The sequence below is a fragment of the Corythoichthys intestinalis genome, chromosome 2 (genome assembly GCF_030265065.1).
Source record: "Corythoichthys intestinalis isolate RoL2023-P3 chromosome 2, ASM3026506v1, whole genome shotgun sequence".
In the NCBI taxonomy this organism is placed as follows: Eukaryota; Metazoa; Chordata; class Actinopteri; order Syngnathiformes; family Syngnathidae; genus Corythoichthys; species Corythoichthys intestinalis.
In genome coordinates, this window is record NC_080396.1 from 21973502 (window position 1) to 21990166 (window position 16665).

Genomic DNA, 16665 nt, shown 5'->3' on the forward strand with positions numbered 1-16665 from the left:
ACTTGTTCTATGTGGGGTTTCTCTAGGTTCTCCTACCATCCTCTGACATTCCAAAGCACGTGGGTTACTTCAAAACTGAGTGTGATTGCCAATACAAACCTACGATTGACAGCCTACCTTAAAATGACTTTTTGTATGTTGTTAAAGTCCTTCCAGATACTATTTGTACAATGTCAGAGTACTCTGGAGGGTTTAAAAAAAAAAAAAAAACAACATTCGATTTGAATGCTAATTTAAGTTTTTAATTCGACGCAACTCAAATTCTTGAGTTTTTCCAATTAACTTGTTATTTTGGGTATTCCTAACTGATTTGATCAAGTTAATATTGATTAACCTTCATTATAATGTTGGTCATGCATAAATGCCTCACTCATAATGCCTTCAAAAAAGTGTGCTGGCAGCAGGTTGTCAGCCAGGGTGTTTAATGTATGCGTGTTTCCTCTGCCATTGTGGTTGCCCCAGTACTAATACCATTTGGATTAATGTATTGTATTATTTACTTAAACTGAAAACAGGTTTATTTAAAATGTTGTGTCCAGACTACTGAACTGATGTGTACCTCAGTGTTTTTCAACCTTTTCTGTTACGGCACGTTTTTGTTTTGGAAAAATAGGGCTGTCCCAAACGACTAATTTCCTCCCGATTAGTCAGCCGACTATTTTTACGATTAGTCGACTAATAATTTTTTTGTTTGTTATTTTAACTACTTTAATAATGAAATTTTTGTTGAAGCTTATTAATTCACAAAAAACATTTTGGAACACCTAAATTCTTTATTTACGTATAAATAAATAAGGCAAGGCAAGGCAAGGCAAGGCAAGGCAAGGCAAGGCAAATTTATTTAAATAGCACAATTCAACACAAGGCAATTCAAAGTGCTTTACATCACATGAAGATCATAAAAATCACATTTAAATCAACACAACGTAAAAACCAACACAAAAGATCGCATTTAATTACAGAATAATAATAAATAAATAAAAACTAAAACAAAAATAAACATAAAACAAAAACTACTACTACTAATAATAATTGAAATCAGCAAGAAATAACATAAATATCAATAATAAATCACAAACAATGAGGTCAAATTTTGCTGGCATTAACTAGTGCAAAAAAAAAAAAAATGTAAACGGAAACACTGTGACTTCACCTTTTTAACAGGAGTCAAAAACAATTCTTACTCTTTTTGTGTTATGTCATTGTCTATATTGTTCTAAATGTTAAAATGAATTGCAATGTCCCAGACAACCATTTTCAGAATACTTCTGTGTGAGTTCAGATGCTTTTTCTGGTGTGCATTCCGCATTTTTGGGGGAGGGGAAAAACTGTTCAACTTTTGTTTGTTTTAACCTGAAAATAGATAAAGTAGAGGGCACACTGAAATATTACCACAATTATTTTGAATGAAAGGCACACATACTCACAGTAACAAAAATTAAATATATAGTATTAATTTTATAGTATACTACTATATGTATATACACAATAATACTTTATAATATAAAGTAACTAACATTAGTGCAGTCATGGATTACAGTAAGCAGGCCAGTGCTGTTTCCATATATATATTATATTATGTATATACAGGATATATGCATATATTTTCCTCAAGTGGGAGCTTCCATGATCCTAATAAATTTAATAATAATTTAAAAATATATTATATAATTATATTTTATATATATATATATATTAATTATTTTATTAAATAAAATGCACGTTGATACGACGCACTTAAAGGCAACTTCCATTCAAAAAAAAAAAATCATGAGAAAGTTGTATGGACTTACAATCCGCTAGCTTGTTGTTTGTTGTCTTCGAAAATTACACTTGGGTGACAGCATTTCAAGTGTTCGTTCATAGCCGATGTGCCATCGTGGTATGCGAGCTCAGCTTAGCAAAGAGTACACACAGTGGCACCCTCCATATTTTCCTTGAAATAATTCCAGGCTCTGGCTATTCTGGTCCGCTTTTTTGTCTTTATGCCGCTTTCACGTGTTACCAATTCTGCCCTTTTTGGTAATTGGCGGTGTTTTGAACTCCTCGCCGTAGTGAGGAGTGAACCTGCGATTCACTTGGCTCGTTGTCGTCGGTTCGTCCGATTTCCTCCTCAGGAAGGCGGCAGCGTGCATAAAAACACCGAGAGGCATCGGATGGCTCTTTAACACCTAAGCCTATTTTGGCCGAATTTGCATGCATTTGATGTTGCCTTTATATTTCAAATAAAAAATTGTTCACAATGGCCAAGTTGGTTCCCTTTTTTCAGGACACCTTGAACTTCATGTCCAAACTGTTGTTTTCTTCACTGACCAATTATAATCCACATTTCGGACCCAAAAAGACAAAAAAATCTGAAAATATTTTTTCAAAATTTGTAATGTTGATGTCCCATTGACAACCAAACATGCTCGACCAACCGTTTTGAAGCTTGATAATATTTATTCAACTTGTTAGGATAAACATTCAACAGCAAAAAATAAGATTGAATAGTTTTATGTTTGACTATTCAACACAAACAGTGGGTATGGTCATAGGCGTTTTTGGCCTTTAAACATACTATGGTCAAAACAGGTTATATACAGTGCAAAATAGTGAGAGAAAAAAGTTATAAATATCATCTAACACAAAAAGGGTTTGGAGGATATCTCTTTGTGAAGTTAGGTATTATACCCATCACCTTATCTAAAGTATACGCACATGCAATCAAGCTTTTCGAACACACATCTATATAAAAATTGAAAAGATTCATAGTGAAGAAAAAATATATGTAACATTGGAAAAAAAGTATTTTCAAAAATATTGACAAGTAGTTCAGTTCAATTCAATTTTTTCAGGCATGCGACTCGATAAAGTTTTTTTTTTTTTTGCGCACTCAATAAAGTTTGTCTTTGAACAGGTCACTGAGCTGCGTCACATAGAACGTCACACAGCATACTCTTCTGCCGTTTGAGCGCTAGCGCTGCTGTCACTTCTACTCGCCGAGACGCCGACTAATCCGAGGAAAACTACAAATACAGCTCATCCTATTCCTTGAGTTGATGAAAAAATGCATTAGCTTGCGCTAAATTTAGTTTTCGATTCATTCTGCACGTTTCAAAGTCGCTCACGCAATCCAACCGGTGTTCATGCCTCATTTTCCTTAGTTGGCGCCTAGCTCGGCAATTTATTAAAAATGTTCACATTCGGTTCGTCCTTCTTGACATCACAACGGATCTTGCGATATGTAGTCTTTTGTGCTGCTTTCGGTTTTGAAAAAGGACAAGAAATTATGGAAATATGGCGATAGATACATGGTACATGCAGCGTTTTAATGCATATTTATGAGTGCAATAAAACTATAAAACTCAAATGACATTATCTCCCGTTTTTCGTGGTCGATTGACTTCAAATAAAAACTGGTGTGGACATCAACTTCCGCACTTTCAAATGAGACCAACCAGAGGCACGTGGGTGACGTAATTACAGCGTGACGAAGCTTCAAAGACGACATGCGTAAACGCGTCGCTCCCGACACGTTCGGTGTTAAAGGGTTAATTACATGCAATGGCATGTTTCAGCCACTGGGGGGGGCACTGCCCCGCTTGCCTCCCCTCAAACTCTGCGTATGACGGCACCATTGCAGTTCCGTTCTTTCATAGATGGGGGGGCTGCGTGACGTCATCACTACAAGTTAAAAGTACGATATCTACAAAAGCGTTGCAGCACAAGCAAAAATTTTTTTACAAAAAAACAGCATGAAGGCAGCACAAACAATTGACACCTGGTTAGTTGACCTCATATTGACCTATAAAAGGATTGTGAATATCTCAAAAACGGTAGCAGCTCAAACAAAATGTTTTACAGCACAAACTGGCACAAACGTTGCACAAAAGATTGGCGTAATTTTTAGCTAAATTTGATTGAGGGCTAACTTCATGTAGGTATTTCTGTTTGTAACTAGGTAATTTAAAAACATGACAAATATTTTTAAAATATATATTTTACATCTTAATTAGCGCTGCAACGATTAATGGATTAAGTCGAGTATTTGATTACAAAAATAGATTCGAATTAAATTTTGCTGCTTCGAGTATTCGTTTGGTTGAAAGTGGCGTTGTAATGGTTTATTTTGAAAGTGTTTGCATTTAGTTTAATTGATTTGGGTGGATACACTGCCCTCTAGTCTGCCTCGTTTCACATGGCTCAATCCAGCTGCTCCATGTTAAGACCAACATAAGCCAAGTTTTTGTTTGAGGTAATGTATTTATTTATTTTTTTTTAATGCATTTGTAATTTAGTTTATTGGTACATTGTAAAAACAAAAACAGAAAACAAAAACCAAAAAAAAAAAGGTTTAGCGTTTTATAGCATTTAAGATAGCGGACTTTTGTTGTGTAAGTTAGCCATTGTTGTTCTTTTGTTGTACACAGATCCTTATTCATTTTTATACCGTTTGAGGCACAACTCAGTTATTTTAATTTTTCATGTTCCTTATCCGAATACTCGATTATTCGAACTAACTAGTTCATCGATTAATCGACTACTTAAAAAATCGACACAATCGGTAGTTGCACCCCTAATCTTAATATATGGATGATATGGCAAGTACGCATTACGAAGGTGATGAAATGCAGTAATATTCATCCCCAGACCTTTGAAAGAGTATTTTTTTTTTTTTTTTTTTTTTATTAAACCCATTTGCTTCTCAGTGGTAATCCTTTTATGGCAAGAGTGTAGTGTTTGGTAGTCATTGTTTAGTTTGTGTGAGGCATTACCCCTTTAGTGGTAACTGGCACTGGTAAAGCATGAAGTTCCACCCAAAGACCAACCGGTCAAAAATATCACTTCAGTTCCACACATCACTCTCTGGATGACACACAAAAGGTACTCTGTGTGTAACTTGGAATAAAGTTTGGAGCAGACAGAAATAGACACTGTAAGAAACTGTGTGCTGTAGTGGAAGACGCCTGTTGAAGAGGCTAGCATAGCAGAACCTTTATGGACAGAAAATTGAAAAACACGAGGATGGAACCCTTTAGCACTTTGAATTAAATACTATTTTGTTTTCCTCTGCTTTGATGGTGATCAACCTCAGGTGCCACGTACTTCATCAACCATTTTAAACATTGTGTGAGGCGTGTCAATTCTGGTCCAAATCCAACAGGAAAATAACGCAATGATGTTTCAATTTATCTTTAACATCATAACAGTTGTGCAACATTGTAGCTGAAACAGAAATTAGATCGATGTGTTACAAAATTTGAATTGTTTTTAGAATCTACTATGGTTTAAGAATGTAGCTTCTTTGTTCGAGTGTTTGCTGCTCTCATGTTATTTATTATGGTTCGCTTAGACTTTTTACTGAGGGACAAGAAGCCAAAGCAGGGGGAGAGAAACCTGACCAATTTTAGAAATTATTAAACAAACTTGGAGAAAGACAGATTTTGGAGTGCTCCAAGCACAAATTATCATAGTTCTTATCATGAACGGTATAAACAATCTTAGACTTCCATGCATCTGTTGCCAGGGATTTTTCTTCCTTTCTTTCTGACCTGTTCTATGAATTACTATCAAAATAGGTCTATTGAGTTTACATAAGCGTTTCCTTTTACATACAGTGGGGTAAATAAGTATTTAGTCAACCACTAATTGCGCAAGTTCTCCCACTTGAAAATATTAGAGAGGCCTGTAATTGTCAACATGGGTAAACCTCAACCATGAGAGACAGAATGTGGAAAAAAAACAAACAGAAAATCACATTGTTTGATTTAAAAAAAAAAAAAATATTTGCAAATCATGGTGGAAAAAAAGGATTTGGTCAATACCAAAAGTTCATCTCAATACTTTGTTATGTACCCTTTGTTGGCAATAACACAGGCCAAACGTTCTCTGTAACTCTTCACAAGGTTTTCACACACTGTTGCTGGTATTTTGGCCCATTCCTCCATGCAGATCTCTTCTAGCGCAGTGATGTTTTGTGGCTGTCGTTGGGCAACACAGACTTTCAACTCCCTCCCCACCCCGTGGCGTCAAAATGATAACAAGAACGGTGAGCAAAAATCCCATGACCTACAGAGAGCTGGGACCACAGTAACAAAGGCTACTATCAGTAACACAATGCGCCGCCAGGGACTCAAATCCTGCACTGCCAGACGTGTCCCCCTGCTGAAGAAAGTACACGTCCAGGCCCCTCTGCGGTTCGCTAGAGAGCATTTGGATGATCCAAAAGAGAACTGTTAGAATGTGTTATGGTCAGATGAAACCAAAATAGAACTTTCTGGTAGAAACACAGGTTCTCGTGTTTGGAGGAGAAAGAATACTGAATTGCACTATACCCACTGTGAAGCATGGGGGTGGAAACATCATGCTTTGGGGATGTTTTTCTGCAAAGGGACCAGGACGACTGATCTGTGGAAAGGAAAGAATGAATGGGGCCATGTATTGAGAGATTTTGCATGAAAATCTCCTTTCATCAGCAAGGGCATTGAAGATATGACGTGGCTGGGTCTTTCAGCATGACAATGATCCCTAACACACAGCCAGGGCAACAAAGGAGTGGCTTCGTAAAAAGCATTTCAAGGTCCTGGAGTGGCCTAGCCAGTCTCCAGATCTCAACCCCATAGAAAAATCTGTGGAGGGAGTCCGTGTTGCCCAAAAACAGCCCCAAAACATCACTGCTCTAGAGGAGATCTGCATGGAGGAATGGGCCAAAATGCCAGCAACAGTGTGTGAAAAGTGTGTGAAGAGTTACAGAAAACGTTTGGCCTCCGGTATTGCCAACAAAGGGTACATAAAAAAGTATTAGCAAATAAATTCTTTTAAAAAATCAATGTGATTTTCTGTTTTTTTATCCACATTCTGTCTCTCATGGTTGAGGTTTACCCATGTTGACAATTACAGGCCTCTCTAAAATGTTCAAGTGGGAGAACTTGCACAATTAGTGGTTGACTAAATACTTATTTGCCCCACTGTAGAATAAGCTGCTTGAGCCACAAGAAAAAAAAATGCCCAGGAAAAAAAGTACTCTACTCTAATCTGACAATGTTTCATCATTTGATATGGAAATATTAACACTTCAACAGCTCAAAGAAAGTCATGAACAATAAACACTATCTTGGAGTGTTTAAGAGAGGTTAAGAATAAATGAGAATATGATGCTCCTTGGTTCAAGAACATCTGTACAAAAAGTATCAATGTTTAAACAGGGGAAATATGTAATTTAAAGTCGTATTTTTTTTTTTTTTTTACCTCAAATTTGACTTCATACTACTTTTTGACTTTAGCTGGATGTTATGATTCATTGCTCGCATAAGAATCTACTGCATTTTAAGTATGACTGATCTATTATGCGTTTTTGTGCACGAGCACCGGTGGGCTTTAATTAATCAAATGAACTATACTTTACTTTGGGTGTAAAACTTCCCCAAGCATGGTACAGATAATGTAGTATGAGTGTGCGTGTACTTAAAATGGTAATGTTAAAATATGTTTCCTAATGATAAAGACCGTTATTCATATTATCTCACATTTTTTTCAGCCGCCAGCCAAGGGAGCCTTCCTGAGAGGGTCAGGCATGGACCAGTCAACTGGCAGATTCACTGCACCCATCACAGGGATCTACCAGTTCTCTGCTAATGTCCACATTGGTAAATCAAAATGCTGGCACCACTTAAGACGTTCTGATCAGTGGCACCCCATGTCTCACCATAACGTCATTATTCAACCTCATTGCAAAATGCATGGCTTATACAGTATACAATATGTGATATTTGCTTGTAAAATTTTAATTCTTTTTTTTTTATTTCTAGATGGCACATTTCTTACCAGTGTGTGACATGAATTTTATTTTACTCCTCTCAAAATAGTATAAGGCAGTCTGAGTAATGTGACAAAGGTTCCTCTTTAAACAGCCAATCCCTGTCATTTATTCTCACCCAGCTCATATTTCTGTAGATATCCACTTCTTGCTTGATTGTTACTCTATATTATTGGGGTTTATTGAATGTCATAAAGTACAATTTATCGTACTCTATGTTGCCCAATGTTCAAGTGACCCACACTATCACCCATACACCTCTTTCCTGGTTCACTTCCTACCTGTCCAACCGCACACAATTCGTCAAATTCGGCCCCCATAAATCCAATTCCCTCCCTGTCTCCGCTGGTGTGCCCCAGGGGTCTGTCCTGGGGCCGCCCCTCTTTATCATTTATATTCTTCCCCTGGGTTCCATCCTCCGCAAACACAACATTCACATTCACTTCCACTGTTACGTGGATGACACCCAGCTCTACATCTCAAAACCAAACGCCTCCCTCCCAACTTCCTCCCTCATCCTCTGCTTCTCCTCTAACTTCCTCCTACTCAACAGCTCAAAATCAGAAGTCCTCCTAGTTGGAACCACTGCAATGCTCTCTAATGTCCATAAGTTCTCTATTACCATCAACAATGTACCGATCTCTCCTTCTGCTCAGGTTAAGAGTCTGGGTGTCATCCTCGACAGCACGCTCTCCTTCCGGTCACATATCAACAGCATCACCAAATCAGCCTATTTCCACCTTCGCAACATTTCTCATCTCCTCCCTTCCCTCACCCACCATACTGCTTCCACCCTGGTCTGTAGTCTAATAACCTCCCGGCTCGATTACTGCAACTCACTGCTCTTTGGCATTCCTAACAAGTCCCTCTAGAAACTGCATCTCCTCCAGAACTCAGCAGCACGCGACATCATCACTCAGACCCCCGCAACACACCACATCACCCCCATCCTCTGGCAACTTCAATGGCTTCCCATCAAACAAAGAATCAATTACAAGATCCTCATCATCACCTTCAAAACACTCCATGGCTTGGCCCTTCCCTACCTTTGCAATCTTCTCTGTTTAAACAATCCACCCCGTCCACTTTGCTCTTCCACTATCCTCCCCCTTTCCGCCCCCCGTGTCCGCCTCTCCACCTTTGGTTCCAGAGCTTTTAGTCAGTGTGCCCCACAGCTCTGGAACACCCTAGCCCCTGATCTTCGCAGTGTATCTACCCTATCACTTTTCAAAGACTCAAAACACACCTGTTCACTCGTTCTTACCCACCATAACCCCTAGGTCTGTTATATCTTTACTAGGGCTGTCAAAATTATCGCGTTAACGGGCGTTAATTAATTTTTTAAATTAATCACGTTAAAATATTTGACGCAATTAACGCAGATGACCCGCTCAGACAGATTTAAATGAAAATACAGTGAAATGCTCACTTGTTGTGTTTTATGGAGTTTTGCCGCCCTCTGCTGGCGCTTGGGTGCGACTGATTTTATAGGCTTCAGCACCCATGAGCATTGTGTAAGTAATTATTGACATCAACAATGGCGGGCAACTAGTTTATTTTTTGATTGAAAATTTTACAAATTTTATTAAAACGAAAACATTAAGAGGGGTTTTAATATAAAATTTCTACAACTTGTACTAACATTTTTCTTTTAAGAACTACAAGTCTTTCTATCCATGGATCGCTTTAACAGAATGTTAATAATGTTAATGCCATCTTGTTGATTTATTGTTATAATAAACAAATACAGTCCTTATGTACCGTGTGTTGAATGTATATATCCATCTTGTGTCTTATCTTTCCATTCCAACAATAATTTACAGAAAAATATGGCATATTTTATAGATGGTTTGAATTGCGATTAATTGTGATTAATTAATTTTTAAGCTGTAATTAACTCGATTAAAAATTGTAATCGTTTGACAGCCCTAATCTTTACTTCTCTTTATTGTGCTTTTAATCTTTTATCCTTTTAATGTATATATTTTTTGTTTTTATTGTTTTTAAATGATTGTTTCGATCGTACTGTGATTCCATGTCTCTTGTTAATCGTCTTTGTGTGGCTTGAAAAGCACTCTAGAAATAAACTTTATTATTATTATTATTATTATTATTAAGAGTGCATAGTCATCGCTTGGTAAATTTCCTACATGGCTGTCCAAGATGCTGACATTTTGCCAAATACCAATATGAGAAAAGCTAGTTTTCATTCTCAAATTAAGGTGGCAGCAATATAATGAGAACAAAGCTTATATTGGAAATTGATGAGAGATTGCCTTGTTCAACATGCCAACCACTTTTGACCACCAGTAATAGTTGTTGTTAGCAAGTTGTAAAAGCACCCTAAACATTTCCAACTGAAATTATCTTGCAAACCCAATAAATGGACAAGATTTAATTTTTAAAATTCCAAATAAAAAATCCTTCCCACTACTTGTACTTTTTTTAATGCTTGTCTGTGCTTTCGCGTCATGTTTTAAAATATTATGCTTATTCAACTGGTAGTGCGCACAACTCACATCATGTGATGTTACATTTTCTGGGTGGTCCACATAAATCTGATAATGTCAGGGCTTTGCCAGTCATGCCATTTGTTTTATTGCAATTCATTTAGAAATTACTTGATAAGTAGTACGATTTCTTGTCGTGTCACCCTTGATTTAAGAGTTTACGTGTACTTTTTACAGATCACAGTGAAGTGAAGAGAAACAAGAGCCAGCTGAAGGCAAGGGACAATATCCGCGTCTTGATCTGCATTGAGTCACTTTGCCACAGATACACGTAAGTATTACGCATTAGCTATTGCAATCTAACCTCTAATGGCGATCACAATTTTTTTCCCAAGACACTGGTTAACCTCATTTATATAAATTTGAATTTACAAACAAATGCCCGCATAAGAAATAATGATAACATAATATAAATAATAATTTCCAAGAACACACTGTAGCATCATGCAACTTCATGAAATGTAAACACACTTTACAATGTGGCTCGCGCCCATCATCTTAATGAAGTGCTTATTCAGGAAGCAATGAAACACTACATTCCTGAGATTCTGCGCTTGCCTATTTGTTTAATCTGACTTTGTCACAGTGTCATTTTACTACGAGCAAGCACTAAACTTGAATTAGGAATTTCCGGTGGCTGGGACATTTCAATTTCTATGGAAACATTTTCCTTGCAAAACTACATGGAGCATCTTTGGAGTAAAATCTCTATTTTTGTCACTCACACTAATTGCAAACCTCTGTCTCTACATTTTGGCATTGATGAGCATCATTTTGGTCTATAAAATTAGAGTTATTCAAATATTATTGTCTTGCAGCTCATTGGAGATGATTGTTGGCTTGGAAAGTAACAGTCGGATATTCAGTGTGAGTGTTCAGGGACTCCTGGAGCTTCAGGTGAGTAACCTGTCCCTTTTCACAAGACCAATAATGTGTTTTCTAATTAACTCTACAGCTGTTTGGTTGAGCTATCCAATCGAAACGGTGCCCTCTAAACAACTGCTGACTTACCTAACACATCTACAGTTTAGCAAGTGTGCACTTGCATGTCACCTGATAGCGGTAAATCTTTTCACAGTGTACAGGAAGAGCAATTGCGGTCACAATTAAATAATGATCAAAGAAGTAGAAAAATACATACAGTATGTATACAGTATATATAGTTTATAGCCTTGTATATGCTTGCAAGTCTCAGTAGTGTGTTGCCTTACCTTACTTCTTGTTTGCATTTTGTGAACAATACAATACAAGCCCTTTCACTTCTTTTTATGTAAAATCATTCCAATTGAAGCTCTCAGGCAAACTGCTTACATGGGACGTGATTATGCTAATCTGGTGTTTATCTTTACTTCACCGGTTTAATCGGATTGTCAGTTATACTGACATGTGACATATATTTGTTAGGGCTGTCAAAATTATCGCGTTAACGGGTGGTAATTAATTTTTTAAAATGAATCACGTTAAAATATTTGACGCAATTAATGCACATGCCCTGCTCAAACAGATTAAAATGACAGCACAGTTTCATGTCCACTTGTTACTTATGTTTTTGGGTGTTTTGTCGCCCTCTGCTGGCGCTTGGGTGCTACTGATTTTATGGGTTTCAGTACCAAGAGCATGGTGTAATTATTGACATCAACAATGGGAAGCTACTAGTTTATTTTTTGATAGAAAATTTTACAAATTTTATTAAAACGAAAACATTAAGAGGGGTTTTGATATAAAATTTCAATAACTTGTAGTTCTTAAAAGATAAATGTTAGTACAAGTCTTTCTATCTATGGATCCCTTTCACAGAAAGAATGTTAATAATGTTAATGCCATCTTGTGGATTTATTGTTATAATAAACAAATACAGTACTTATGTACAGTATGTTGAATGTATATATCCATCTTGTGTCTTATCTTTCCATTCCAACAATAATTTACATAAAAATATGGCATATTTTATGGATGATTTGAATTGCGATTAATTACGGTTAATTAATTTTTAAGCAGTGATTAGCTTGATTAAAAATTTTAATCGTTTGACAGCCCTAATATTTGTTCGGCATTTCGGTCGATCCCAACTTCGCTGAACTTTAACTAGACTGTTTTAAATAGTTTGTTATCCCATGTTTTTCTGGCATCTGAGCGTCCAATTATGTTAAGATCTTTTAGAGTTTGAATTAAAAACAAAACTCTATAACACAGACCAGTGGTGCATGCTCTGTATAGGCGCCATATTTTCAATGTGTAAACATCACTGCTCGTTTAGGTCACAACACAGCCTGACATCATTCCGAATCAAAGGTCACATAACAGGATTTTATTTTTCACCTGTTTGGAAAAAGGAATATTCCACCCCTGTGAATCGGAATAAAATTTAATTCGGATTCAGCTTGTTTATTCCGACTGACGCGTTTATATGGAGTGTTTCTCTTTGATTTGGTCTTATATTCCGATCGTAATTGGAATATTTGGCTCCATTTAAACCTAATTTATGTGTACTTGCTGTCACACCATCCCACCAGGCCCCGCCTCTTTTAACACTTCCTAGGGCTTTGACTTTGGGAAGGCCATTCGAAAACCTTAATTCTAGCCTGATTCAGCCATTCCATTACCACTTTTGATGTGTGTTTGGGGTCATTGTCCTGTTGGAACACCCAACTGCGCCCAAGACCCAATCTTCGAGCTGATGACGTTAGGTTATCTTGAAGAATTTGAAGGTAATCCTCCTTCTTCATTATCCCATTTACTCTCTGTAAAGCACCAGTTCCATTGGCAGCAAAAAAACAGCCCCACAGCATAATACTACCACCACCGTGCTTGGCGGTAGGCATGGTGTACTTGGGGTTAAAGGCCTCACCTTTTCTCCTCCAAACATATTGCTGGGCATTGTGGCCAAACAGCTCAATTTTTGTTTCGTCTGACCACAGAACTTTCTTCCAGAAGGTCTTATCTTTGTCCATGTGATCAGCAGCAAACTTCAGTCGAGCCTTAAGGTGCCGCTTTTGGAGCAAGGGCTTCCTTCTTGCACGGCAGCCTCTCAGTCCATGGAGATGCAAAACACGCTTGACTGTGGACACTGACACCTGTGTTCCAGCAGTTTCTAATTCTTGGCAGATCTGCTTTTTGGTGATTCTCGTTTGAATCTTCACCCTCCTGACCAATTTTCTCTCAGCAGCAGGTGATAGCTTGCGTTTTCTTCCTGATGGTGGCAGTGACAAAACAGTGCCATGCACTTTATACTTACAATTGTTTGCACTGTTGCTCTTGGGACCTGCAGCTGCTTTGAAATGGCTCCAAGTGACTTTCCTGACTTATTCAAGTCAATTATTCGCTTTTTCAGATCTATGTATGTATATTTTTGACCCAGCAGATTTAATCACTTTTTCTGTTCACCCATAATAAATTCATAAAAGAACCAAACTTCATGAATGTTTTTTGTGACAATCACTCTATCGGAGAAAAATCAGAGTTGTAGAAATAACTGGAAACTCAAGAGAGCCATGACATTATGTTCTTCACAAGTGTATGTAAACTTTTGACCACAACTGTATTTGAATGTCATATTTTTGGTCATGTAGGCCAGAATATTAACATTTGTTATACAACTCTGGAATGCATAACCCAAAATGTTATGTGGATGTAAAGGTCTTAGTTATAACAATATATATATATTGTTTCATTATTATTAATAATAATTACTTGTATTAAATTTTTTGAATGAATAAATACAATTATAAATGAATAAAATGTTTTAAAAACAAAATTAATAAAATTCAAATAAATAAAACAAATCTGGTTATGGCCCTAATAACACTCTAACGTTATTTATTTTTTTCATAGTATTTCACTCATTGACTGTCATTGACAACGATAGACATCCAATTCATGTAAACTGGAAGGACTGGCTATGAATGCTTATTTTTCAACTCAGTTGTGAATGATCGCTGCCTGCCCTCACAGTCAAAATAGATTGGACCTTTAGCACCGTGTGCCCTCTGACCTGTGCTGATATCTAACACAGACCCTACATACAGTCAAACTTTTGATAAATTCTATGCTTGCGAATAGGCATGTGCTGGTATGAGATTCTGACGGTATAATAACCTTTAGCAAAAATATCACGGTATCAAAGTATTGTAATTACAGCTATAAAATGTGTTACTTTGAGATATCTAGGTTTTTTTTTTTTTTTTTCCATTGAACAGGATTTTTCTTTTTAAAAACATATTAGCAAATTGGAACATTAGTATAATGTTATGTTAAAATACATTTAAAAAAAACACAACAACAACAAAAAATACCTGAAATATCTTAAATAAAATCAAAATAAAAGCTGTCCTTTAGGTGAGCTCAACATTATTACCATCAGAACAAAACTAATTATTTTCAATAAAAAGCACGTGTGTATGACTCGTATCACATTATACCCACACTCTCTTTCTCAACACAGGCAGTTGCCAGAGAGAAAAAAACATGTTTTACCTCCGCTAAACACACTAAACACGCTGGAGTTAACTCTTGTAGCTGGTGGGGAAACGTTCATGGTAGTGTGTACTGACCTTTAATTTGTATAAATGCGAAATCATATTGGAGGTATTGCCTCCTCAGCAGCCACCCTACGCAAACATACAGTATTTTTTACATGTCGGTTGGCCCTTTTTTCTCTCTACATTTTTGGGACATAAAAAATAGCTAATACCGTAGGGACGGTATGACGGAAAAATTTTGTGGTTTTGAAACCGTGACGTCTTCATACCACGGTATACCTTGAAATGGTAATTAGCACAAGTCTACCTGCAAATGCATTGACTACATTACGTTCCAATAAATAAGTGTGATAATTGCATTTAAAGGCAAACGTGACTTAGATTAGGAGTTTTAAATGTGTTTTAATCATATGGGAAGTGTGAAACTATCATAAAATTAACTTTATCACTGATTTTCACCTACTGGAGTTGAGTCTGGAATGTATGCCCAGTTATAAACTAGCTTTACTGTACAGACTCACGTGCGGCACACTTTCTATTGCAGGCTGGCCAATACACCTCCATCTTTGTGGATAACGCCGCCGGCGCCTCCATTACGATACAGAATGGCTCCGACTTCATGGGCGTGCTCCTTGGCGTGTAACACCACATAGCAGCGGTCTCCTATCGCTAGCGAGCGTGGTGACATTCTGAGCAAGGCCGGGCTGATTTTTGACCTGGCGGCATTTGCTCAGGTGAGGGTTGAAGGGGTGGAGCTTTTGTTTTCTATTTCACCGCCCACTCTTTGGTACAGACTCTGGTTCAGCAGTAGAATGACCTGAACATGCAACATGTTATTGTCATACAACAAATTGACATAGAACAAACATCAAGCAGTGCTGTTTGCAACGACTCATACTGTGTCTTTAGATAATTTTCTCCAGAAAAATCAGACAAACAAGCATATATATTTTTTTAATGTTAATTGTGAATGATGCTGACAACACAGCTGTGTTTCTTTAGCTAGTGGTTGTCATGGTAACACTGTTCTATGTCCCAATGATGAATATTTGATCCGGCCCAATTGTATTATTGGATGATGTGTAATGACGACTGTTTTATATTCCTGACATACATTTGTAATTTATCATACCTTCAAAAATGGTTAGAATTGTACTTAATGATATTTATGTTTGAGAGAATGTATCTATCTTACGCTATTTGACTTTTAGATTGCTGCAGCAATAAAATTATATCTTTTTACACGATTGTGAAATGTGTGACTGTGTTGGACTGTTTAACCCTTTTTTTCCAGGCACTCATTTATATACTATAAATTAAAAAAACATTAACTTTGTTACTGGGGGCCATAACCAGTTTGTTTCTCATGGAGATAACCTAAAATCCACAAGTAGTGACCTGGAATTACCTATAATTGAACCTAAATTAGCAGGAAGTGACTCGAAATCAATAGGAAGTGACACGTAAATGCCCTAAAATTAACAGGACGCGACCCAAAATCATTGGGAAGTGACCCGTATATGTCCCAAAACGAACAGGAAGTGGCCCGAAGTTTTAGGTTGGTTTATCAACCACCAGAGCAAAGCATCCTCATGCCATTTCTTGAAATTGAATTTTTAGTATTTTTAATTTTCAGTAACATTTTATTCATTTATAAATGTACTTATTAATTTAAAAAAGTCCAAAATACAAGAATTGATATTCAATTATGTGTTTTTTTCACACTTCTGCTGTAAAATTAAGAGTTTATCATTAGTAGATGTCCAATGCATTTGAACTGGGAGGGTGCATATGGATTGGAGGTCTATTGCTGTCAATGGCAGCCAATGAGTTAAGTTTTTAAGTAAATGTAACTCAAAGTTGTTTCTTGTTATTTTTA

The 16665-nt window shown here is 36.9% G+C and overlaps 1 protein-coding gene across 1 annotated transcript in view; it reads left to right on the forward strand.

The window, feature by feature from the left end:
• The window catches only part of c1qtnf12 (C1q and TNF related 12), a 38176-nt gene extending 22042 nt beyond the window's left edge, over positions 1-16134 (forward strand). Inside the window, exons 5-8 of the mRNA XM_057829235.1 lie at positions 7520-7628; positions 10486-10579; positions 11127-11205; positions 15331-16134. Coding sequence (XP_057685218.1) covers positions 7520-7628; positions 10486-10579; positions 11127-11205; positions 15331-15429 — 381 coding nt within the window. The 3' untranslated portion in view covers positions 15430-16134. The remainder of the gene's footprint in view (positions 1-7519; positions 7629-10485; positions 10580-11126; positions 11206-15330) is intronic.
• Positions 16135-16665: the final 531 nt, after the last annotated feature.